Source organism: Ursus americanus, chromosome 14 (assembly GCF_024610735.1).
Source record: "Ursus americanus isolate L20-20 chromosome 14, mUrsAme1.1.p, whole genome shotgun sequence".
NCBI classification, from domain to species: Eukaryota; Metazoa; Chordata; class Mammalia; order Carnivora; family Ursidae; genus Ursus; species Ursus americanus.
In genome coordinates, this window is record NC_142140.1 from 4691733 (window position 1) to 4718037 (window position 26305).

Below are 26305 nucleotides of genomic sequence, written 5' to 3' on the forward strand. Positions count from 1 at the left end.
CTCTCAAGCCATTTTCAGATGGTTCCCCTCTTTACAAGGAAGTAGTGTGCAGAAAATTAACTCATCGTCTTTGAGTTATTCTTTGACTCCAGGCTCCAGCCCTAGGTAGCTGGGAAAGGCCCTTTGGCGCGTCACTTAACCTCTTGGGCCTTCTTTTTCTCCTCTGTAAAATGGGGATAATAGCTCCCACCTCTGGGATTATTCCAAGGATTAGGCCAGATAGATAACCCATGAAAAGAGGTACACACATGCCTGACATTTACTAGAGCTGCTGCTAAACTCATCATTTCTATTAGTTTCCTAGGGTAACTGTTGTCGAAAACTGACCTCTGTGCCTCAGAGCCAAAATATAACGCACGAAGACAGAAGTTTGGGGTAAAGAGGAACAACAGCTTTATTGCTTTGCCAGGCAAAGGAGGCTGCAGCAGGCTAAGGCCTTCAAAACTGTAAGCCCTCCCGAAGGTCAGGGCTGGGGTGTTTTCTTGGGAAATCAGGATCTAGCTGGCTTTGACAGGAATTGCGTACGTGCTGCCGGCCTCATTTGTCATGTCTTTGGGGTGATCCGGGGTTCCTGAAAAAAAAGCTAAGAAGGGAGGCGGGGAGGTTTTGAGAAGAGAAGAAAAAGTTGCATAGTTTAGAATTGAGCCTCGCTGAAGCATTAGTGCAGCCATTTTGATTTTTGTTCAACTTCGTGCTTTTAAGCCATTTCATAATTAATTACCACAGATTTAGTGGCTTAAAACAACACAAATTCTCCTATGTTCTGGAGGTCGGAAGTCTGAAATGAGCCTTACAAGGTGTGATATTGTGATTTCTAATAAGTATATATTTGCTCTTCAGCCAAGTTCTGGGTACAGAACTCCTAAAACCCTTAGAATTTCCTAAGGGAAGACAGCAATAAAGGTGTCTTTTGTTATGTTGATAAGTGACTTTGGAAGGCACTTATAGGGGCTGGTTGCTGGGAGAACCAGAACTCACCCTGTGATTAGAGGGTTGGAAGTTTCAGTCCTACCCTCTGACCTCCATAGAGGAGAAAGGGGCTGGAGTCAATCACTAATGGCCAATGATTTAATTATGCATGTGTAATGAAGCCTCCATAAACCCACTAAAAAAGACAGTTCGGAGAGCTTCCCGGTTTGTGAACATGTAGACGTTTGTGGAGATTTGTGGCTCGCTCAAAGAGGGCAAGGGATCTCCATCCCCCTTCCCGCATACCTTTCCTTAGTGCATCTCTTCCATCTGGTGATCTTGAGTTACATCCTTTTATAATATAAACCGGTAATCTAGTAAGTAATATGTCTGTCTGAGTCCTGTGAGCTGCTCTAATAAATTAATCAAACCCAAGGAGGGGTTCATTGGAACCTCCAATTTAGAAGCACAGGTGACAGCCTGGACTTGGAATTAGTATATGAAGTGAGGGCAGTCTTGTAGGACTGAGCCCTTAAACTATGGGATCTGAGGCTATCTCCGGTTAGCTAATGTCAGAATTGAGTTAAATCGTAGGACACAGCTGCCATTGGAGAATTGCTTGCTGGTGTGGGGAAACCCCACACACGTTGAACTGGGTGCAGAATCACTACAAGGCTAAAGTCTAGGTGTCATGGTGCTACACTCCTAGAGGTTCTGTTTTTTTGCTTTGTTTTGTTTGTTTTTTGTTTCCTATCTATCTGGATCCTTTCTCAGATCTGCTAGAGGTTCTAGAGGAGGTTTTGTCTCTTTCTTCTAGAGGCTGCCTGCATTCCCTAGCACATGGTCTTTGATCCTTCTGCCTCCCTTATAAGGCTCCTTTGATTACATTGGGCCCATCCAGATAATCTCCCCAACTCAAGATCTTTAATTTAATCATTTCTGCAAAGTCCCTTTTGCCATATGAGGTAACACATTCAGAGGTTCTGGGGATTAAAAGATGGACATCTCTGGCAGGAGGGTCATTAGTCTAACACAATCATTAATATTTTTGTCAATACTAGCTCATTTAACTCATTTCGTTCTCATGAAATCCCATGAAGTAGGTATTATTTTATTCCCATTTGGAAATTGAGGCACAGAGAAGTTAAGTAACTTTCCCAAAGTCACATAGCCAGTAAGTGGGATTGGAAGCCAGGAAATTGGCCTCTGGAGTTCATGTTCTTACCAGCTGAAATATGTAAGTGGCACATAGTATGCACTATATTAATGTTAGCTATTATTTCTACCAAGATGAATATAATAATCCTATATAATATCACATGTGACTCTTGTGAGAATTAAGTTAATGTGTGAAAAGCACCAGACAGTGCCAGTCATACCAAAGGTACTTCAAGTGGCATTTAGAACTTTCCAGTCTTAACAAAAGAAACCTTTCTTTTCACCCGAAGAACGTTTGGGGTCACTACGCCCTCCCCAAGATGGCGCCACCCCAGCACCCAGTCGCCCCACTCAAGATGGCGTCCATTGCTCTGAAAGCCACATTCCGCCCTTCTTAAGATGGCGCCAACACTAGCCTTGTTATCCCTCCTCTCTCTTCAAGATGGCCTTAACGTTGGGCATTCTTGACTCTCTCAAAATGGTGGCAGGCGCAATACGCACAACATCGGACCTTTCCAAGATGGCGCCGTGGCGTCGCATACTTATCGTCGCTATTATTATAGACACTTCCGGTTGTGCCGAACGCAGACATTTGAGGCCTGCGGGAGACTCGTGCCGGGTTCAGCTTTGCGCTGAGACACTCTGGCGCCAGAATGGACCGAAGGAAAAAGCCTTTGGATGTTACGGCCTCCTCGGTGAGTGCGCGTACAGATGATAATACGGGGCTCCGAATTCTCATCTCCACTAGCCCAGAATTTCTACCTTGTTTCTTCAGTCGGGAGACCCAGACCTGGCCTTCCCGCAAACAGGAACCCGGACCTGGCTTTTCTCATCTGGGGGACCCGGGCTAACTTTCTTACTTACAGGACCCCTTTCTTGGCTTCTCCCCTCGGACGTACACCCGGACAAGTATTCCTTCCATAGATATGGACCTGAACCTGGTGTCTTTTCCCGATTAAGAGTGCCCCTGCCTCCCCTCTGCGACAACCGGGCTAGGCCTCCTTGCCAGTCCTGTCTCCCTCTGTGCTTGTTGTGCAGACACATTCCCCTTTCTCGTTTCCTTGCCAGTCCAGAGACCAGCCTCAAACCATGAGAACATGAGAGAGGGTGACTTATTCCCCGGGATCCGAGAGCGTCCCGACCAGGAACTAAACAGCTGTGAATGCACCTGTAGGCTGCGGTGCCTGCGGGTTGTGAGGTCTAGCAGCATGTAAGCAGTTTTGTTAAACCAGCTACTTCTAGGAAGAAAACCTGCTCTGAGTACGTTTCTGTGCACTATCTCATTGAATCCTCCCAGCTGCTTTAGAGAGTAGGTGCTATTAATATCCGTGTTTTATAGCTGATAAACTTGAGGCCCAGTAAGGGAAAGTGGCTTCCCCAGCTTACATACAGAATTCTTAGTGATAGAACTGGCGCACTCAGGCTGTTTGTCTTCATAGTTATTGCCTTTTCTGTTACACCAGAGCAAGTTGCCTAATCTTTATTTAATCTTCAATTTACTGCAAAGTATTAGGATGCAAAAGGAGTGCAAAAGAAAACTATGTGTCCCAATATTTGAGTCTCTTTTCCTTGTCTAATCTTGAAAATTAGTACAAGTTATTATGGTTGAGCATAAGGACCCAAAACTATAAATTTTAAAGATATTCTATTGTGACAGGTTAAAATTAGCAATAACCATAGTAGAAATGCCATCTGGAAATGGACAGTTCTCGGAGCACCTTCCTTTTTAAAACTCAAAAGTAGTCATAGAAGAGGAAAATGTGTGGCTAACAAATTGTTAAAGTTAAGAAGGCTCAGAAGACCCTTCTTCTAAAGTTTTTGTGTTTAGAAACAGAGTATTCGGTCCTGGGATGAAACTGCCCTTAGCATTATTAAATCCCTGCCAAGGCTGCTTTTAAATTGATGTCTTCCAAAATAGAAATTATTGAACTCATTTTGATTTCCCTTAAAAGTCAGTCCGTGATGCTGGGCTTTATAAGTATCTGATTTATAGGAAGCTGTATCTGGACCTTTAAAAAGGGAACTGTCATTTTATCTTTCTTTGCAGAGTAGACAGTGGTGATTGGTATAAGTGAGAGGTAGACATGGATATTCACCGAACTGCCCTGTTTCCTTTGCCCTGGCTTTCCTGTTTTTGAACCCTATGATTCAGCTAAATTTACAGTTTCTAGAACATACATAAACTTGGAGCTCTTCTCATTCACTCAGTCTACTTTATTTCTAACTGTTGAAATCTTGCCTGTCTTTTTTTTTTTAAGTTTTATTTATTTAAGTAATCTCTACACCCAATCTCATGACCCTGAGATCAAGAGTCACTCGCTCCTCTGACTGAGCCAGCCAGACGCCCCTTGCCTGTCTTTTAAGGCTCAGCTCAAAGCTATCTCTGATCACTGTGGATAGAAGGAAATGCTCCTGTAGCTGAACTTTTATGCTGTTTTCTTCTGCCATCCTCCCTTATTTATTTATTTATTTATTTATTTAGATTTTATTTATTTATTTATTTGACAGAGACAGCAAGAGAGGGAACACAAGCAAGGGGAGTGTGAGAGGGAGAAGCAGGCTTCCCGAGGAGCAGGGAGCCCGATGCGGGACTCGATCCCAGGACCCTGGGATCATGACCTGAGCCAAAGGCAGATGCTTAATAGCTGAGCTACCCAGGCGCTCCCGCCCTCAGTTTTAAAGATTTTATTTTTAAGTAATTTCTACACGTAATGTGAGGCTTGAACTCACAACACCAAGATCAAGGGGTCTCATGCTTCATCCACTGAGCCAGTGAGGTGCCCCTGTTTCTTCCACTCGTAAAGTCATTTATTACATTTTACTGGTACTATAAGTTACCTTTTTTTTTAAATCAGGTTGTAACTGTTTGAGACAGGAGAATGTCTATTCATGTTTGTATCCTGTTCTTCAGTGCTCAGATAGTTGCTGAACAAAGACATTTTTCTGCAGAAATAATAAATTGTGATGATTAAATGAGATTACAATATAAAAAAAGCCAAGTACAGTGTCAGGCAAAGAGAAGGTATTTAAAGTTGTTAGTTCAATCTGAATCTAACAGATGCAGACTTCATTTACTTTGCTTAATCAACTCTCCCCCTAGCCCAGTATTGAAGGTTAGGGTAGAAATACATTACCAACAGAGCGCGAACGCAGTGTGACTTGGTTTTATTTTCCACTGGATTGTACATTCAGACATTTCATTTTGTATCCATTTTTGTCCATTTATAGGAACTTTAAATCTTGTTTTGAGAATTACAATAACTTGGAAATCTAGTCACTCACTAGAATTAATTAAATGTTTTTGTTTGCTTATTGTTTTTATCCTAGTTGGTAGACCTTAAGGCTGAACTCTTCCGAAAACAAGAAGAATTCAAACAAGAAAAACTTCTAAAAGATTCTGGAGTTTTGGGAAAACCAAAAACAACTAATAAGGTAAAAATAAGATCTAGTTATCTCCATTAATTCCAAGCACGGAGGAATTATACCATACCTAGATTTTTTGAAAATGTCCTGGTCTCTGCTACATATAGAAATAAAGGGAAAATCCCTTGTAGCTGAACATCTGCATAAAATGTTTTATATTAAAATAGAAATTAGAGCATTTAAAAGCACATACTGTAATTACTTAGCACTTCTTTTGGAAGAGTGCATGTTTTAATGAGTGGTTTTTGTACATTCTCATGGAAGATCAGCTGTATAGGTATTATTAATCCAAACAGATAAACAATTAGATGATATAGTAATACAGCAGAAAATATCAGGGTCTTTGATAGTTGTGAATAGGTTGTGGTATTTATTATTTCTATTACTAAACCTCTTGAATTAAGTTGTAATCATTCAGGAGATAATAGATAAGTAACTCTGTAGTCGTGTAAAGGAATTCTTTATATAATTTAGGGCTTTTTTTTTTTTTTCAACTTCAGCTTTCCCTTGTAGAGTCTCTTTGCACAACACAGGCTGGCTGTCAGAGCTAGTTTTCTCCATTGATTCATAAGATCTAATCCGTTTTTTTCCTTCTGATGTGGAAGTAGAGATTTTTTTTTGCAATCACTTGGTTCTGTTTTGTCGTTTTAAATAAATACGCTGCAGAAACCAAGTATCTGGAGCAAACAGAATGCAGGAGTTTCAAATCGAGCTGAGAAGGACGCAGAACAGAAGATCGAGGAACAGAAGACTTTAGATAAAGCAAGGTAAAGTTAAGCTCTGCTAGCTGTAGTTGCCTCTGAGGCTACAGATTTACAATTTTAATTTTGTCATCTTTTCGGTCTTATAATCTATGAATATAAAATAGACTCTAAAAATAATATAATTTGCAGATGTATTTGTAGTCTTCTAAGAAGAGAAGACATAACCTCGGTCTGAAAGATGAAGCAGAGTCCCACTTTGAGCCTTTGTTAGGCACTAAGATTATCAACAGGTGTTTAAGAACTGTCCCCATGGTGGTGTGGCTCTGGGCTACTAGGTAATATGACAGTAGCATTTAGAAACGAAATTTTCCCCGTAGCTTTTTATTTTGAAAAACTTGAAAACAACAGAATAGTTGAAAGAAGAGTACAGTGAATCTGCTAATACTCTTTACCTTAGTTCACCAATTAATGTTTTTCCACGGTTGCTTTTGCTTCTCTCTTTCTCTCTCTCTCTCCTCTTTGTGTGTGTGTAGAGAAGCTTTGTTAAAATCTTGATACTTTGCCTCAAAGTATTTCAGGATGTATCTCCTAAGAACAAGGACATTCTCCTACATCACTACAGTAATGCTATCGTACCCAAGACATTGAACACTAATAAAATAGTATTACCTGTTACATAGTCTATAGGCAGAGGGCACCAATTATCCTGGTACAATTAAGCCCTTTACAGTTTTGTGTTTTTTTTTTTTAATTTAATCCAGAATTCAAAGATTGCACATTGCATTTAGTTTTCATATTTTTCTTTTTTTCTCTTTAAGAGGGAGAAATTTTGTTTATAGCATGACTTTTCTTCTTTTTTTAAAAGTTTATTTATTTTTTTAAGTAATCTCCACACCCAACGTGGGGCTCAAACTCACAGCCCTGAGATCAAGAATTGTACACTCCTCTGACTAAGCCAGCCAGGCGCCCCGGATGGCGTATTTCTTTAGTCTCTTTAGACTAATTCCCGTGCCTTTTTGTGGTCTGTTACACCATCGCCGTTCTTGAAGAGGCCCGGCCCGACAATCTGATTACAGTCCCATTAACTGCTTTTGGTTACGAATATGGCGTACGGGATGTGTCCTTCCTGTTGGATCACGCCTGAAGGTTCACAGTGTCGGTTTGAGGTGTTATTGGTGATGAAGTTTGATCGTGGCTAAGATAGGCCTGCTAGATTTTTCCACTGTAAAGGTACTCTTCACCATTTGTAATTAATAATCTAAGGAGGGAAACCCTGAGACTATGAATATCTTGTTCACCAACATATTTCCACATAGTTATTACATTGGTGGTTTCAAAGTGAGGATTTTTCTAATTCTTCCATTCCCTCTTTATCTGTATTTTTCATTCCATTTATTAGCTGGCATTCTTCTGTAAAGAACTCTCCCTTATTTGCAGCGTCACCCTAGAATCAGAATCCCGAGTTTTAATGTCGGTCATGACTCGTGCTTTTGGATCTATCGCGTAATAAAAACTGCAGTTACAAACAGTGGTCGCTAAGGTTGCGCAGCTCTTCTGGGTTAGAAAAAAAGAGGCAGAATATTAGCACATTTGGGGGATTGGTTTTCTTGGCGTTTGACCTGTTCCCAGGAGACATGGGTTATGTTAATTTTTGAGACCTCTTTCTCACCTGCTGGACATATTCTCAGAATTCTAATTTGTTGAAAGGTGAAGTTTCATTTATACATTTATAAATGTTTTCCCAGGTACTTTGCTAATTTTTTTCTGTCCAGTGACCTGTTAACGTAATACTTTGGCTTCACTGTGCTTGTGAGGAGTCAAGTCTTCCCTTGGTCTGCAGGACTTCTGCGTCTCCCCGGAGCTCAGAACAGGCAGGGGCAGTTCCATGAGGGTTTAAGGCCTTAGGCAAGTTGCTTCTCCATGGAGACTTCTTATCTATGAAGTGAGGTGGTTTATGGTTTGTCTCCCTCTCTGATTTCACCTTGTTTTATTTTTTCCTCTCTTCCCTGACAATCCTCAGTTTTGTTTCTTAAATTCCACATATGAATGAGATCATGTAATTGTCTTTCTCTGATTGACTTATTTCACTTAGCATAATACCCTCTAGTTCATCCACGTCATTGCAAATGGCAAGATTTCATTTTTTGATGGCTGTGTAATATTCCTCTGTGTGTGTGTGTGTGTGTGTGTGTGTGTGTGTGTGTGTGTGTCAGTGTGTCACATCTTCTTTAGTCATCTGTCGATGGACATCTGGACTCTCCATAGTTTGGCAGTTGTGGACATTGCTGCTATAAACACTGGGGTGCAGGTGCCCCTTCGGGTCACTACATTTGTCAGATACTGTATTTTTAAGAGACTTGTAAGAAGTTGGTCTTTAACTCCCTTAGAGAAACCTAATAAGCCATGGATGACCAGGGACCCTTGTCTGCAAACAATAATGCAAAGAGTTTACGTTGAATTTGGTGATCTGTTTGGAAGGTTGTGTATAGAAAATGTTTTTGTTTAGACATCTCTCTCCTTTTTTTGGTATTTAACTTAGTTGCACTTGGTGTTTGCATCTGGAATCTTACTTCGTTTTGTATTTTCAGATACTGATTGAGAATTTGTACCAGGTTTTGTTTTAGGCCCTGGGATACAGTCATGAATAAGAGAAATATGGGCCCGTTCTCACAGAACTGACATTTAGTCGGCAAAGTGGGCATCGCTGGGTCTGAGCGTCCCCTTAGGGCGGGGTGGTCAGCTCGAGTTACAGCCACCGCATCATCACACTGGGCCTCTTGTGCAGGGCGTGGCAGTCAGGCAGCCTTAGCAGGAGTGGCAGGTGTTGGACCATTTCTAATACTTCTCTTTTTTTCTCCTAGGGAGAAATTGGAAGAAAAAGCCAAATTATATGAAAAAATGACTAAAGGAGACTTTATAGGTAAATACAGTAATTTATTTATACTTCTTTATTTTCTGTAACTCATACAGCCCTGTAGTATTATGTTATTTGTTAGAATAACCGTAAGAATGGGGAGGAAATTTAAGGAATAATACAGATTTACTTTCTCTGCCGGCACGGAGACAAGAAAATCCACAGTAATTGTTGATTGCCCAGTGTGTGCCAGGCCACGTGTTAGGTGCTCCGAGGGAACAAGCAAGGGCAGTATAAGCCAGATTCTCTGCCTCTGCCCTCAAGGGGGTCGTCGTCAATGGAGGCCAATGGTGCAGAACAAAGCAAAGGTAGGAAATGAGGTCTAAATAGACTACCATTATAAACCATTATAGCTATGTTAAGAAAAGACTGGGAGGAGTTCTGGGTATATCAGGGTGTCGGAGTTATGTTTCCTTTTCCTCATTTTCTGTCTTTTCTGTGATGTGCCTGTAATTGCTTCTAAAAGAATAAGAAGATCCCCCTTTCCTCATACCCTCCAGAAAAATAAAACCCAGCCTACAGTTAGATAGCAGTAGAAGAGATTTTACAAGGCAGTGTGTATTTCATTACCAAAAGGCATGTGGGGAAGTCTTTAGGGAGAAGGTAGGCTCTGATAGGGTCTTAAAGGCTTTGGATAGCTGAGGAAAGGGATTCTGCAGGGGAGAGTGGTAAGAGCAGATCCATAGAGGGAGGAGAGGGCCGGTGTTGGCAGGACAGACTAGCATGGCTGGGCAGTGGGGCAGCAGGAGAGAGGCAGGGCTGGAACCCTGGTCATTGGCTGCCCAGACAGCCAAACTCCCTCTTCCCAGATGGCAGAGACATGTTCCCTGTGTGGCAGGGAGCTCTGTGTGGGAAAGTCAGGCACTCTCAAAGCTAGGGGACATGGGGAGAGGCCATGTCTTCTTCCTGATGAAGCAGCAGGGTGTCCGTTAACCAGGAGGCCTCACTGTTATGTGCTCTTATAACCCTGCTCTGGGAGAGTACATCTCTTTCTCATGTGAGTTACTTTGTGGCTTTTAAAAAAAATAAAGTCTTTTACTTTTGATTCAAACTTGATTTGTTTTGTTAATCTAGAAATCAGGTCCAAAGGCCTGTGGACGTGGGGATTTGGTTCTGTCCAAAACAGCAGGCCCACCTCCTGATGGGCATAGCGGCCCTGTGTGTTTGGGCAAGTTGGGTTTTGGAGCCTCGGTTATTCTCCCCTGTATGCTTTAACACCAGTACCGGGCGACGTGGAGCCCAGTATCTGCTCCTTACAGGTTAATACTGTCCACAGAGAAAAACTGAAACGACTGTATAGAATCCAGCATAGTGAAACTTCACGTAAAACTTATTGTGAGTATATCAACTGTCCTGGGTTAAATTAAAGTCATGGCGTGTCATTTGATTTTCAGTGTGTTTTAGCTCGGGCAGATCACAGGCCACTGGAGATCCTGGCACCTGTGTGCCCTGCAGATCCTGGCACCATGCCTTGCCTGAAAGTGGTGTTCCTTGGGTCGAAACGAATTCAGATGACTTCTTTTACCCTATACAATGACCTATACAATGACCCTTAAAACACCATACCACAGCAGTATAATTAGGGTTAAGTAATGTAGCCCCTTGGTTACAGACAAAGGTCTGTTGCTCCGGTCCGGCGACAGGAACACTGCAGTTCTGCTTCGGCATCATGTCATTGGGTGGATGAGTCTCTTGAAATCAAATGGTTTGATCTTAAAATTGCATTCTGAGACCGAATTACTCACTCATTCTGTTGACGAGGCAACAGAAGACTTTAAGCACTTTTAAGACTTTTTTGTGTGGTACGTGTTTCTCACGGCCTATTTGCAGCTTCCCCGTCAGGTCCGTGGTGGCTCTGTGTCTTTGAAGTATTCAGGCGGTGGTAATACATCGACTAGTGTAGCTGCCCAGCAGTGAGTGTGACTGCTTCATATCAATTCCATCTGTGCTTTACTTCTTTGAAAACAATGTCCAAAATCTGAAAATTGATTTTTCTGTCCTAGATGAAGAAGTGGAGGATATGTACCTTGTGGATTTCACGCAGAAGATCATAGACAAACACAAAGAAATGGAGATGTTTGGTGCCAATAGAGATTCTAGAAAGGCAGCAGAAAGAGATGATGATGAAGAAAATCTTTCTGAAAAAGATATACCCCCTCCCCAGGACCCCAGCGAAGAATGGTTGGTGATAATGACACAATTTGGTCATGTTAACATTCTCGGACTTGTGTTCACTTCTTTTTTTTTTTTTTTAAGTAATCGCTACACCCAACATGGGGCTCAAACTCAAGACCCTGAGATCATGAATCCCTTGCTCTATTGACTGAGCCCGCCAGGCGTCCCGACGTGCACTTATTTTCCAAAAGTGTATTTGTTTGGGGGTTATCAAACCATTTCTCCTTATTCTTCCTCCGTTTTCTTTCTTTTAAGGTTGGATTTACAGATGCAGAAATAGTAACTTCAAAGAAGTAGTAATTACAAGACTGAGCCAAGTACAAAAGGCATTGATACACCTGTTTCATTGGTGTGGAAGAATTGTTTAGACAGAAGCATGTTCCTTTGTTACCCAGGCTGCTGCCCATGGAGAGTCACTGTCTAGCCGGTGGTGATGTTCATCCCCATAGAAAAGGGGCAGGCAGAGCCGGTCCTGTAGCCTTCCCCTGGCTGGGCCATTTTCCGGAAGTGTGGCGTAGGCGCTGCGGACCTTGCACCTGCGTAGCACTAGCTCCACGTTTCACTGGCAGTATGACCTCGATGGAGTTCCATCCTTGCTGAGGCTGTTTCCTCACATGTAAAACGGGGTTGTTCTGCCTTGAACTCCCTCAGGAAATCAGAGTATTCTAAGCTACCCGAGAAAACTGTTGTCTGTGGAGAATAAACAGACATTTGGTAAACTTTTACTGAAATTATCCTGAATTTTATCTACGTGTAGGTGAATGATGGGGAAGCCAAACTTGTCTTTTTTTTATGAGACCAATACATCAATAAGTCAAGAGACCAAAATAAAAACTCCCTTCTGATGATTTTCTCTACTTAATATAAGACTGGGAATGACCGTGCCTGCCCACTGCCCTGCCTGTGCAGAGCATGCCCATCTTCCCTTCCGGCTCAGATATCCTCATCATGGGGGTCTTTGTTAGGAACTGCTTAGGATGGTTTGCAGCACTTGACCTTTTGTCAGCTGTGGGCCCCGCTGGCAGGAGTCAGTTACGAGCGTGAGAGAGCAGTGCCAGCTGCTGAGAATCACAGGGACCCCACATCCTCTTACTACTGAGGCTGTTCCCAGTGGTCCAGAAAGAACATTCACATTGGGATAGAACAGGTGTTCGCTTAGCTGCTTTCTAAAAATTTATCTTTGGGCGAGGTGTTTTGGCTGCGTACTTGCTACGAGCAACCCAAAGAGAAGTACATATAATGCAGTCTCTTCCATTGATGCTTTTCCTCATCGTTTTAGCGTGATTGGTTTCTGCCTCACCCAGACTCTGGTAGCACTTAGATACGCTTCCAGCTCCTTTGGGTCTTACCTTTTTCTTTAGTATCGACACACAACTGGCCTCGTTACCAGAAAAAGATTTGAGACAAACTTTGGATCCTTTTTATATCCTCCCTGCTGTTGTTAGGAAGTGTTTCATGGGCACGTGCCTTAACTTCCCCCTGGAGCTCGTTGAAGATGACATGACTCTGAGTCCTCCTTTATTACTCTTGTACCTCAAGTAATTGTTTCCCTGGGGCTTGCTCAGTGATTGCTGATTACACGGAGCACTTGCTGACTACTGTCTTGCCACTTCTGTTTTGATGGGATCTGTACATTTTAGAGACCTTCTCCAGAAACAGAATAGCCTATGATTGCTTTTCATAGCAGAAATCTCATCTCCTTTGAAAGGTTTAATGTCTTTTTTTTCTTCCTTACTAATGCCTGTATGATTACAAGCAATTTGTCAGTGATTTGAAGAGTTTGGAGGGCAATTGAAGGTGTCACATGCCACCATATGGTGAAGGAAGACGCACTGCAAGCAGTTCTAACTCTTTTTTTGTTTTTAAATTAAGCTTCAGAATTGTAACTACTTGTAAAATCCTTTTGGTAGTTAAGTCCCAGGTGGTGGAAAGTCTTTCCACAAAAATACTGTAAATAATTACTCAGACCATCTGGCTAGATGATTTTCTTTTTCTATTCATTAGAAAAAGGTGGGGGGGAGGAAGAAAGAAACTACTTTGTGTAGTTGGAGGTTTTATTTCTTGTGGTAAGCAGCGTTAGGACTATAGTAATAGATTCTCAAACGTTCCGTTTTCAAATCATGGGCTAACGATTGGAAGCAGCATGTGTAAGAGGAAAGAAACTGCTAGCAAACCTTGAGCTGCACAAGCAGTACTGTGACCTTGAGCTGCACAAGCAGTACTGTGACCTTGAGCTGCACAAGCAGTACTGACCCCTTTCTGTGTTTTTAGCACCCTGCTAAAGCCTGGGAAATTCCTTGCCCATAATTAAACAATAAAAAAATCTGTTGCATCATAATGCAATTGAAATGTTTTCCATGAAAATCTGTCCATATTTCCTGTTGTGGGAAGTTGGTCTTTCATTTTGCCTTGCCGTCTGCCTGGTTCCCTTGGCTGTCTAGTTTGGGCAAAGATGAGGAAAGAGGAACGAACAGTGAAAGATAATAGACTGGCCCACTGCCAAGATGCCTTTGCAGTACAAAATGCATGTGGCTTGGCTTCCTCCTAATTAATGAGTCCTCAAAATATCATGGCTTGAGAAATTTCTAATTGGCAAGAACTGTACCAATTAGAAGAAATAAAGAAAAGAATCAAAAGTCAGATTTGGGAAGACTGAGAAAATGAACAACTTGAGAATGGTACAGAACACAGCTATTCTGATACTGATAAAATATGTGGAACTGTCTAAACCAGATTGAAGTCAGTTCTGAGATGTTGCAGCAAGGGTCTTCATGGGGTATTTATTTTTGAAATCAGAGACGTACATGATCAATCATTTTCTGCAGTTTCTAAACCTAAGGTTTAATAAAGGGCATAATGAGCTTATTGTGTGTCAACTTGAAACTTTAAAAAGCATGCTCTTACCAGTGGTAATGGTCTCTCGGGTGGAGGCTTTTTCTTGATAGTGAGGCTTACATTAATTTTCTTACAGTGCACCAGCTCCCGAACTTAGGGAACCATATGTCATGTAGAAAGCCGCCTTCACATGTTTTCACTTTTATTTCAGGGTGGATTATGTCGATTCTTTAGGGCGTTCTCGGCGCTGTATGAAAAAGGATTTGCCAGATTTGCTGGAGATGGATAAAAATCTTCAAGGGAGGCTGTAAGTGTGTGATATGCAAAGCTCTGCCTGGGTCTGAAATGCAGACACAAGGATTGTTTTGTGAGTGAGGCTGCTTTTAGTTCATTATCTTTGATAGTCCAGTAAGGAGGTTTTTTCTTAACGTATAAAAATATTTGCGGAAGTACTCTTTTGTGGCTCGCATACACACATAATCCACACTCAGGGGACCACCTGAGTGGTCGATCGTCTGTACTGTGCAGCTACTAGAAGGAATGAGTTGCAGCTACATCTGTTTACTTGGAAGGGTGTCTGAGACCAGAGTAAAAAATACAGAGTGAGCCCAGTCCAGCAAACAAACCTCTGTGGAGAGAGGTGCTCAGGAATATGGACTTGGTTACCCCATAGCAAGTGGGAGCAGAGAGGTAGTTAGCTTATTAACTTTTTCTTTATACATTTTTGCATTTTGAAGTAAGGGTCTTGTAGCCAGATTTTTTTCTACAGGGCCTAAGACACATTGAAGAGATAACTTGCTCCTGTGCTCCAGGGAATAAAATTCCCCCTCACTGAGCGCAGTTCTTGTGAGGAAAATGGTGGGAGAAGGTCCACCTTGTCCCAAGTCCTTCAGGTTCAGATAGGCCGGGGCTCAGCGCAAGGAAGGAAATGCAGAACCCTGAGCCGTCTGACAGGCCAGGAGGCACCGCCTGGACTGCGGCGTTACGCAGCTTCCTCGGCCCTGTGCAGGTGACCGTGCCTAGAGGCTCTGGTTCTGCCTCCACTTTAGCCCGGAACCAGGCTGGGGAGGAAAGGGGTTTGTCTCAGGTGCCGAGGCAAGACTCTGGTGTGCTATGGTAACAAGGCGGCTGCTTGATTAAAGAAAGGAAGACGTTTTTGCAATTTCCCAGTGGTATTCGGTCAGAAACTTCTGTAAGGAACTGTGTTCTTTATCCACTAGAGTTGCTTGTCCTTGACGCAGCTTACTGAACTGAAGCATTGCTGTCTCACGGTTCTTATCTAAAGAGTTTTGCTCTGTTCCCCTACTAGTTTCGTTAGTCCTGCTAATGAGAAAACTTTATTATCTGAAGATATGAGAAAAGAACTTCAGCGCCAGCAATGGGAAGAAGAAGAAAGAGAGGCCTTGAAAAGGCCAATGGGGCCCATACATTATGAAGACATTCGTGAAAATGGTATGATCATCTTGCAGCTTTTTAAATCTTTTTTTTTGTTTTTAAAGCTTGAACTAATGGCAGGCATAAAGGGAAATATTCATGAAGCAGCTCTTATGTAGAAATAAAAGATTCTGATTTTGAAATTGAAAATATCCCCTTTGTTCACTTCATAGCCTAAAGAATACTCATATTGGGAGTATCTTTCTAACAGAGGGTCTATTAATCACAAGGAGGAGATTTTTTTGGCTTAGCTGCCTTTTTTTTTTTTTTTTTTAACTTGTGCCAAATATCACTGTCTTTCTTTTTGCTTTGGTAGGAAAGTTAGCCTGAGTCTAATTCATTAATCAGGGAACTCTGATCTTTTGAATAATTTGACTTATTTCAGAGGCCCGGCAACTTGGTGTTGGATATTTTGCTTTTGCTCGAGATAAAGAGTTGAGAAACAAGCAGATGAAAACATTAGAGATGCTGCGTGAACAGGTAAAAATTAAATTCAGAATTGTTGTTAGGAAGTATTTGAGCAGCTTGTTTCTTGTTGGACCGTACTACAAAAACAATCTAATATTTATTTATTTATTTAAATTAATTAGTTAATTTTTAAAGATCTTATTTATTTGAGTCAGAGAGAGAGAGAGAGAGAGAGAGGATGAGAACAAGTAGGGGGAAGGGCAAATGGAGATGGAGAAGTAGACTCTGCTGAGCAGGGAGCCCGGTGTGGGGCTCAATCCCAGATTGTGATCTGAGCCAAAGGCAGATGCTTAACTGAGCCACCCAGGCACCCCACAATCTATTTTTTAAATTAGTATTCAGAATGGCTTTTCTTTCTTTCTTTCTTTCTTTCTTTCTTTCTTTCTTTCTTTCTTCCTTCCTTCCTTCCTTCCTTCCTTCCTTCCTCCCTTCCTCCCTTCCTCCCTTCCTCCCTTCCCTTCCCTTCCCTTCCCTTCCCTTTCCTTTCCTTTCCTTTCCTTTCCTTTCCTTTCCTTTCCTTTCCTTTCCTTTCCTTTCCTTTTTTTCCCTGAGAAATGTTATATTTAGGGACACCTGGGTGGCTCGGTGGGTTAAGCGTCTTCCTTCAGCTCAGGTCATGATCCCAGGGTCCTGGGATCGAGTCCTGCATTAGGCTTCCTGCTCAGCTGGGAGTCTGCTTCTCCCTCTTATGCCGCTCCTCCTGCTTATGCTCTGTATCTCTCCCTCCGACAAATAAATAAAATCTTAAAAAAAAAAGAAATGTTATATTTATTTAATAGTTAATATTCAGAGCAGTGATGGACAAAAGTGCATCAAATAAACTTTCAGTTTTATTAAAGATTGATATTTTTGATATTTAATAAATACTGTTATAGCCATAAACCAGATATTTTATTATTACTTTTTGATTGAAGTGAAATTGACACATAACATTAGTTTCAGGTGTACAACATAATTATTCAATATTTGTTTCTATTGGGACATGATCACCACATTAAGTCTAGTTAACATCCATTACCACATAGTTACAAAATTTTTTTTTTCTTGTGATGAGAACTTGTGGGTCCACTCTCTTAGCAGCTTTCAAGTATGCAGTACAGTATTAACTGTGGTTGTCGTGCTCTACGTTACATCCCCGTGACTCGTTTATTTTATAACTGGAAGCTTAGATACCTTTTGATTCCCTTCACTCACTTTCCCACACCCCCCTCACTTCTGTCAACCACCAATCTGTTCTCTGTATCTGTAAGCTTGTATTTTGGGATTTTTTGGAGGGTGGAGATTAGATTCCACATATAAGTGAGATCATACAGTATTTGTCTTTTCCTGTCTGGCTTATCTCACTTAACATAATGCTCTCAGGGTCCGTCCATGTTGTTCAAATGGCAAAATTTCCTTCTTTTTTATAGCCGAATGATACTCCGTTCTACATACAAACACACCCACACATACACGCGCACACACGCCTTTTATCCATTCATTCACTGATGGACACGGAGGTTGTTTTCATATTTTGGCTATAATTCTACAGTGAACATGAGGGTGCAGATATCTTTCAAGTTAGTGTTTACATTTTCTTCAAATAAATATGCAGAAGTGGAATTGCTGGATCATATACATAGCTCTATTTTTAATTTTTTGAGGAAACTTGTTCTGTTTTCTATTGTGACTGCACCAGTTTGCATTCCCACCAACAGTGCAGGAGGGTTCCCTTTTTTCTACGTCTTTGTCAGTAGTTGTTATTTTCTGTCTGTGTGATAATAGTGACTCTGACAGGTGTGAGTGATGATCTCGCTGTGGCTTTGACTTGCTCTCCCTTGATGATTCATGGTGCTCTGTTTATATGTCTGTTGGCCATCTGGATGTATTGTTTGGAAAAATGTCTGTTCAGGTCATCTGCCGGAGTTTGTTTTGTTTTGTTTTGTTTCTTTTTATCTGCCTGTTTTTTAATTTGATTGGTTTTTGTGGGTTTTTTCTTTCTTTCTTACTTTTTTTTTTTTTTGTACTGCATTGTATGAGTTTTCTGTATATTTTGGGTATTAGTCTCTTATCAGATAATATGATTTGCAGATATTTTCTCCCATTCGGTAAGTTGTCTTCGTTTTATTGATGGTTTCCTTTGCCGAGCAGAAGCTTTTTAGTTAGATATAACCCCACGTGTTAATTTTTCCTTTTGTTGCCTTTGCTTTTGGTGTCACATCCAAAAAATCATGGCCAAGACTGATGTTAAGGAGCTTACTGCCTGTGTTTTCTTTAAGAAGTTTTATATTTTCAGGTCTTACATGAAAGCCTTTAGTCCATTTTGAGTTGATTTTTGTGTATGGCATAAGATAGTGGTCCAGTTTCATTCTTTTGCGTGTGGCTGGCCTGTTTTCCCCACCCTTTTTTAAAGAGATTGTCCTTTTCCCATTATATATTATTGGCTCTTTTGTCATAAATTAATTGGCCATATATGCTTGGGTTTATTTCTGGCCTCCCTTTTTTGTTCCACTGATCTCTGTGAAAGTTTTTATGCCCCTATCATACTGTTTTGATTACTATAGCTTTGTAATATAGTTCAAAATCAGGGAGCCTGATGCTTCCAGTTTGGTTCTTCTTTCTCAAGAATGCTTTGGCTTGGGGGTGCCTGGGTGGAGCAGTCGTTAAGCATCTGCCTTTGGCTCAGGATGTGATCCCAGCGTTGTGGGATCAAGCCCCACATCAGGCTTCTCTGCTATGAGCCTGCTTCTTCCTCTCCCACTCCCCCTGCTTGTGTTCCTTCTCTCGCTGGCTGTCTCTGTCTCTTTCGAACAAATAAATAAAATCTTTTTAAAAAAAAAAGAATGCTTTGGCTCTTCAAGGTCTTTTGTAGTTCCATATAAATTTTAGGGTTGTTTGTTCTATTGTGAAAAATATTTGTTTCAATTTTGATGGAGATTGCATTGAATCTTCAGATTGCTTTGGGTAATATGGACATTTTATCAATGTGAATTCTTCCAATCTATGAGCATGCTGTATTTTTCCATTTCTTTATGTCTTCAGTTTCTTTCATCATTGCCTTATACTTTTCCTTGGTTAAATTTATTCCTAAGCATTTTACCCTTTTTGATATAATGGGAATGTTTTCTTAATTTCTCTTTCTGATAGCTTATTAGCAGCCTGTAGAAGCACAACAGATTTGGGTATGTTGATTTTGTACCCTGGAACTTTTTAAAAAAATATTTTATTTATTTATTTATTTGAGAGAGAGGAGAAGCAGGCTGAGGGGCAGAGGGAGGGGGAGAAGCAGACTCCCTGCTGAGTAGGGAGCCCGACATGGGCTTGATCCCAGGACCCTGAGATCATGACCTGAGCTCAAGGCAGATGCCTAACCACCTGAGCTACCCAGGCGCCCCCGTACCCTTCAACTTTACTGAAGCCATTTATTCTAACAGTTTTTGGGTGGTGTCTTAGGGTTTTCTATATATAATATTATGTCTTCTGCAAATCGTGACAGTTTTATCATTATTATTTATCAGTATCAGAATGCGATTATAGTTTCATGAAGGTAACTGCTGTTCTGTTTTGATGTTTCAGACTTTAAAATTATAGCTGCTCAAAAGTAACTTATGTAATTTTGATGTTTTAAATTTGGTTTTAAATATGGTACTTTTGGAGTGGCCTGGGTAAGCAAATAGTTATTTAAGGGATTTATTTAAGGGATTAAGGAGTAGAACAGAATTGGTTGGTTTCGTTGAAAGTGAAGATTCCAGGATGCTCTGTGAACACGTGCTAAACTTAGAAAACACTCCAGAGGGCTTGTATAAGAGGACCTCATAGGTCTGCATTTTGAAGATCGCAAGGCTGGCTTCCTAGAGGTGGCATGAAAATCAATTAATTCGTCTGTTTTTAAAATAAAACGAATTATTTCATCCCTTTAAACAGAAATACTGTGAACTTGGCTTACAGTAAATAATTTTTAATTTTCTGTTGTATTCAGACAACAGATCAGAGAACAAAACGAGAGAACATAAAGGAAAAACGAAAGGCTATGTTAGAAGCAAGACTTGCTAAACTCCGACAAAAAAAGATGAAAAAGTCGAAAGAAGATGGAGCAGAGGAAGAAAATAGAGGTACATCGTGGCGCATGTGTCTGACCTTCAAAAGGAAAAATTTTAGTTCCATTGATGTCTCAACGAATAGGACTGGCAATGTGGAAATGAGCCATTTTGTTTTATTCTCTAAGTAAGCAGAGTACCCCTGAGGTACTGCCGGGAGCAGGTGTTTATTACCAGAGTGGTGCAGAGTGACACTCCAAAGAATCTTTCTCTGTAGACAAGAATAGTAACAAGCAGGACGTCGTGTTACTTCATAGAGCGACAACTGAGACTTAACTTAGAGAAGAGATATTTTAAGATAAAGTGTAGTTGTGCACACACATTTTGGACCGAATTTCTGTTGCTATAGCTATATGTTTCTATTTATTATACATTAATTTATTTTAAAGAAGAAATATAGTCACAAAATCAGATGAAAGAAAGAATTTACAAGTATGAGTCTGGACGACTCATGAAAGGTCACAGCGTGTGGAAGCACCGTACGCGTGTGTTCCTGCTGGCTTGCAGCATGAGTTACCGTAGTCTGGGCTCAGCTGTCCGGACCGAGACCCCTGCATGGGCTGGCTCCCACAAGACGGAAGTCCGGTTTCTGTTGTAATGCTTTAGAGGGGGTGGGTTTGCAGGCAGGTAGTAGCTCTGCCCCAGACAGGCATCCAGTCCCGGCTTCCTGCGGTCTTCCTGCTTCTGCCATCCCTAGAGTGTTGCTCTACCTGCCGGGCGGAAGCTTACTCCCTAGCACCTCTTCGAGGTCCAGCCCTAGGGAAGGGGGAAGGGGGAGAGGAACCGGCTTCTTCTTTTGGAATGTAATTCGGAAGGCACGCACAACCCATATGCATTTACATCCCACTGGCCTGAGTGTAGCTGCAGGGGGCTGGGGAATGGCCTGTCTAGTGAGGCAGCCGCACCTCCCGCTGAAACTGGGGGTGTTCTGTTCCCAAAAGGAAGAAGGGGGTGTGGGTGTCGGGCATATGCCAGCGCCTCCAGCCCTCACAGAAGCCTGTGCCAAGCCCTGGCCATCTTCTGATTCTCAGCACAGCTTCAGGTTAGCTCTGAAAGGAAACCAGAAACACTGCGGACTTGGGAAGTCACCTGTGCCGTTTTATATGATGCTAGGTCCCTGAAACATGTTAAGCTCTGCATACTGTTTCTCTGTTTTTGCTCTACTCCTGAACATCTGTCATTTCCACAACATGTGAAGTGCCACCACAGTGGTTTTTAAAAACCCATTTTCTTTAAAAATCTGGCCAGAGGTGAATAGCCTGTAGCCTGTTGCCATGCTTCAGCTCTTCATCACCCGAAGTCCGCTTGTGTTGTCTGGGACTCTTAACTTTAGTTGAGTAATTGGGGGTTCCTGGTCCTTCGGTTGTTGGTCTGGGGAAGCGGGGTGGCATAGTGGGAAACATAGACTTTGAAATCCATCCAGCCTGGGTTTGGATCCTGGCTCTTGTCACTTTCTCCTTGTGTAGCATTTCTGAGCTTAATTTTCCTCATTTGTAAAATAGGAATACTAATACTGACTTTGTTAGGGTTGTTACAGGAATTACGTGAACTGTTGCATACAAGGTATTGAGTCCACTGCCTGGGCTCTGATAGGTGCTCATTAAATACTGGTTACTACTTTTACTCTCAAGATTAGCATGTTCTATTTAATGTTTATTTTTTAAATAGCTTTAAGCTTTATTGTAATGATGTCTTATTCTCTTGCAAAAAATAGATGTCGTTGGACCTTTGCCGCCAGAACCAGAGGCTGTGCCAACTCCACGTACTGGTTCCCAGAGTAGCAAAGTAGAAGTCATTGTCCAGGAGAGGAGGGATACCAGGCCTGGAGTGCCCCATGTCCGAGAGTGGGACAGAGGAAAAGGTAATGAGGCATATGGGCTTCAAGATATAAATCCTTCCCAGTGAGGGCCCTGCACAGGAAATTGTTCTGGTTCATCTCAGTATGAATCTCGTGAGTCTTAGTGGTCCCTTGAGGTTTAAGGAATTCTCCAGATCTTTCAGCTGGTTTCTTCTTAGTACCCAGACACTGGCTGTTTATAAACAGGGTCACTAGAAAGCATGATCATAAAAGACCAGCGTCTACGATACATCATTTCAAAAGGACAATTTTTCAGAAGCACTGGGTGAAGTTTTTTAAAATTCATGCTACCCTCATGTGGCTTTACAGCTTTGGAATGCCCTTTCTCAGGAGCCACTTTTAAAAATCTTACAAGGTTTGGTATTTTAATGTCCTCTGTGTTTTTAGCAGTCTCCTTTACGTTCAGTTGAAAATAGTCTACGTGCCACAGTATTAACTTGGATTTGCATGTGGTTGTGTTGGGTCATGCAGAATTTTCTGTAGGTACACCGTGGTGCCCACAGCGGCTTCTTGTTGGAGGAGGCTATGATTTATGTCTCTTCAGATGAGATCGTTAGCATGGTACATTAGCTCGTGCTGTTTGAGCTGATGAGATCCAAGACTCAAGTAAAAGATAGGCAAACAGGCGAGTGCCTTAGGTTAGTGCTGCTGGTAGAAGTAGAGCTGAAATACCAAATGAGATCTGGACAAGTGTCTTTTTGTGTCTTTTAAAACTCAATAAAGGCCAAAATTTGTGTTTTGTTTTGAAGTACCTACATCGTGGCAAGCAAATGATTTGAGGGTTTGATTTTTCTAGATTTCTCTCTCAAATATAATTTTAGTTCCTTTTTGGCAATACTTCCAGAACCTACCAGCCTTCTCCAGAGAGCCTTCTTTGAATCTTTCCCCATCTGGAAGTAGGCCCTCCCTTTTCTTAGCCTGGTTCCTTATATTTTAGTAGACGTTACATAGACCTTGTATTACGTTATTACTACCGTTGTTCTCCAGAGAATGGGAGTTGGCTTTTAATATATAATAATAATTGAAAAGTAATGTAAAAATTCAACTGTTTCAGTCATCAGTTCTAATAGTACTCTTTCTTATTTTTACTAGAATTTTCCTTTGGGTACTGGTCGAAGAGGCAGTCAGATCTCCGGGCCGAGAGAGATCCTGAGTTTGCTCCACCATCAGATTACTTTGTGGGTCAAAAGAGAACTGGGTCCTTCGGTAGCCAGACGTGGAACAGACCTGCACCTGCACAGAGTGACCCAGGACAGCACTCTGGGCAGAGCCGTGACCCCAGCTGTTCACATACATCATCCACTCCTGCCCCCAGCAGCACACCACAAGCCCCCACAGTCACTTTCGAAACTCTGGATGATATGATATCATATTATAAACAAGTGACATGAACTTCAAAACCGTTCTCACTTGGGTCTGTACTGTGATGGTGCCTTCTTCTCCCAAACTGGGGAAAACACAACTTTAGAGTAGAGACTGAATTGTATCTTTCTCCTCCTGTCCTTTCCCTAGAAGATACAGACTTGAGGTTGGATTTGTCAGCAAGGAAGAAAGTGAACGGTCCTGTGGGAATTCTGTGGCCGCTTGGCTGTTCATTTCTTTCTGATTGATATGGAGACCTGTCCGTTTGGATTTATGTGTAAGCTGTCATAATATGGCCCCGAGGAGCTTGTAATCCTGTTTCCTACCTGCTCCCTTGGCTTATTTGATTTAAGGATTCCATTCCTTTCCTTTTGCAGATACTAGCATGCGGCTCTCTTTGTTCCAGGGATTCTGCTTCCACATCAGTTGATGGAGCATCTGTCAGGAGGCATGTTTGCCTGTCAAAGTGGCAAATGAGGGAACACTGTGCAGGGCAAAGTAGTCTAGTCTCCAAGAGGACCCTGAAGCCGGTGGACTATTAAGCAATAACATTTGAAATGATAAGGAAGACCAGGGAGGAGAACCTCATAATCCAGAAAGGTAGAAGGTGCAGTCACTCTTATTGTCATGCCATCCTCAATGATTGTCACCACACTTGCCTGGTGGGCATTCATTAAGGCTGTGTGAAGTGCCCGGGGCCCACTTGGAGGCTGTTGGGCTGAGTCAGAGCGTGAGATGCTCCTTAGCTTAAGGGTTAGTTTTTCAGCTGGGCCTCTCTGTGCTGTGCCCACTGTAGGCTCTCATCACTCTCAGGAGCCACATCACCTCAGAAGGCTAATCGAAATAGACCTGGGCTGGGGTGAGAGGCAGGGAAGTCCCTTCATCTATACTGACAGTGAGTTAGTGAGCAGAGCTCTGGAAGCATTTCCTGTGCCTGAATACATCCTGTCCTCTGCCTGCTGAACCTCAGTGTCTTCACAGCTCTAGACACGCGGTGGGAGTTGGCCACAGGCCCACAGGGCTCCTGTGGCAGGCTCCCAGGCCAGCAAATCCTGTAAGAACAAGCTAGAGCAGATCTTCCAAGTGCCAGAAGGAGCCTGCACTCCTGCAGGCTCTGATCCACGTCGTCTCAGTGGTATTGGTGGGAGTGCTCATTACGGATTGCAAACTGGAGCCCAGAAAGGGTCAACGACTTGTTCGAGGTCATGCGGTATCCAAATGGCAGTTCTGGGACTTAAACGTAGCTTGTTCAGGCTCATGTTTGCTCCAAATTTGATTTCTCCAGTGCCCTCTGCTCTCAGTGTTGTCACTCTGATATCAAGTAGTACTAGACGAAAATCCCAAATTCTTGAAAACTTAACCTCTGAACTTCATGTCAAGGGCAAAGTTGTCTGTCCTAAGGGTCATTCTTTCAGTCTGATCAGGCAAATACCTCTTTAAAAATACACATTAAAATCAACTGACCTAGCCACTGTTTTTGCAGAAATTGGTAAGCTGATCCTAAATTCATATGGAATTGAAGAGACCCAGAATATCCAAAACAATCTTGAACAAAGTTGGAGGACTCATACTTCCTATTTCAAGACTTATTACCAAGCTACAGGAATCAAAGCGGTGTTGTACTGCCTGGATAAGCACCTAGATCCACTAGCATTGAGAGCCCAAAAAGAAAGCTGTATTTCTGCGGTCAGTTGGTATTTGACAGTGGTGCCAAGGCCGTCCGATGGGGAAAGAATAGCAGATGATTTTGGGACAGCTGACCATCCACATGCAAAAGAATGAATTTGGACCTGTAACTCGGCCATAAATAAAACCAACCCAATGTCAAAATGGATTGAAGACCTAAACATAGGAACTAAAACTACAAAACCAACTGAAACAGCTTGTAGGACAAAGGGAGAGGAGACAGAAAAAGAAAAATTGGAACAGTAGAGAAAATGGAATTATTAGTTATACTGGAATCATGAAAAAATGGAAAAATGGGAAGGAAGAAAAATGAGAAAGATGGAGAGAGGGTATGGCTGTAAGGCAGAGCAGGAGGACTTGACAGGGTGTTTGTGGAAGAGGGATGGGAAGGCTGGTCAGGCAGCAGTAAGCCCTGTGGGAGCCGGTGGTCATGAGAGGGATCCCCAGATAACATTTTATTGCCCAGGATGACCCAACCTAGGGTGGATGGCAAAGCAGTCTGCACTTTGGCTTAATGGTCACTGTTGACTAGTAACTGTAAGTCCGATTTTATAGGATTTCAAGACTATATAAATATTTCTCATCCTCTCTTAGCATACAGGTAGTTCAGTGTTTCGGGAGCCTAGTTGTTACATCCTCTTGCCTTTCAGACCCAGAGTTCAAGTGTTGACACAATTCCGGTTTTACCATTTCTCACTGGCCTGTTTTGTACGTGTGTATCCAGCAGATGGCGCCAGCATTCTCAAGACTTCAGATTCACTCTGAAACAGCACCGCCCAATAGAAAGATGATGTAAGCTCTCTGTTTTCAGTTTTCTGGGGACCACATTAAAAAAGTGAAATTAATTTTATGAGTACTTTATTTAATCCAGTATATCCAAAATATTTCAACATTTAATTATATTTAAAAATATCTATATATTTTATATTTCGTTTCACACCAAGTGTTAAAAAAATCTATATATCTACTGATAGTACATCTCAATGCAGATGCTAAATTTTCATCAGGAATACTTGGTCTGTATTTATACTTCTTAGAATATACAGTGAAAAAGTGATTCTCAAACCCAAGTTGTTCCAAACATACATTTCTAAGTTTGCCAGTAACTGAATCAAATATCAATTCTTAATTCAATTTTAGTTTCTTAGTCATACTAACCACATCTCAGATGCTCAGAAGACACGAGGGTAGTGCTACTGTCCTGCATAGCACAACTCTGAATGATCTGTTTTTATATGCTTTATGGTCTGACTACACATAATCCTCCCATTAGTAACTAAAGGATTGATGAACATTTCTTCCA

The 26305-nt window shown here is 41.8% G+C and overlaps 1 protein-coding gene across 1 annotated transcript; it reads left to right on the forward strand.

Moving 5' to 3' along the window:
* The first annotated feature begins 2628 nt into the window (after positions 1-2628).
* Positions 2629-25847, forward strand: CCDC174 (coiled-coil domain containing 174). The gene is made up of 11 exons (XM_045812380.2): positions 2629-2762; positions 5395-5499; positions 6157-6257; positions 9056-9114; positions 11112-11289; positions 14330-14425; positions 15428-15570; positions 15938-16032; positions 19979-20111; positions 21811-21957; positions 23047-25847. The coding sequence occupies exons 1-11, from the start codon at positions 2721-2723 to the stop codon at positions 23343-23345; spliced, it is 1398 nt and encodes a 465-aa protein (XP_045668336.2). The 5' UTR covers positions 2629-2720; the 3' UTR covers positions 23346-25847.
* Positions 25848-26305: the final 458 nt, after the last annotated feature.

Bases quoted from the DNA above. Each gene is read 5' to 3' on its own strand.
- CCDC174 (XM_045812380.2), top strand. From the start codon at position 2,721: ATGGACCGAAGGAAAAAGCCTTTGGATGTTACGGCCTCCTCG. The intron at 11,290-14,329 runs GTTGGTGATAAT...CTTTTATTTCAG, and splicing joins CAGGACCCCAGCGAAGAATG to GGTGGATTATGTCGATTCTT. The intron at 14,426-15,427 runs GTAAGTGTGTGA...TTCCCCTACTAG, and splicing joins AAAAATCTTCAAGGGAGGCT to TTTCGTTAGTCCTGCTAATG.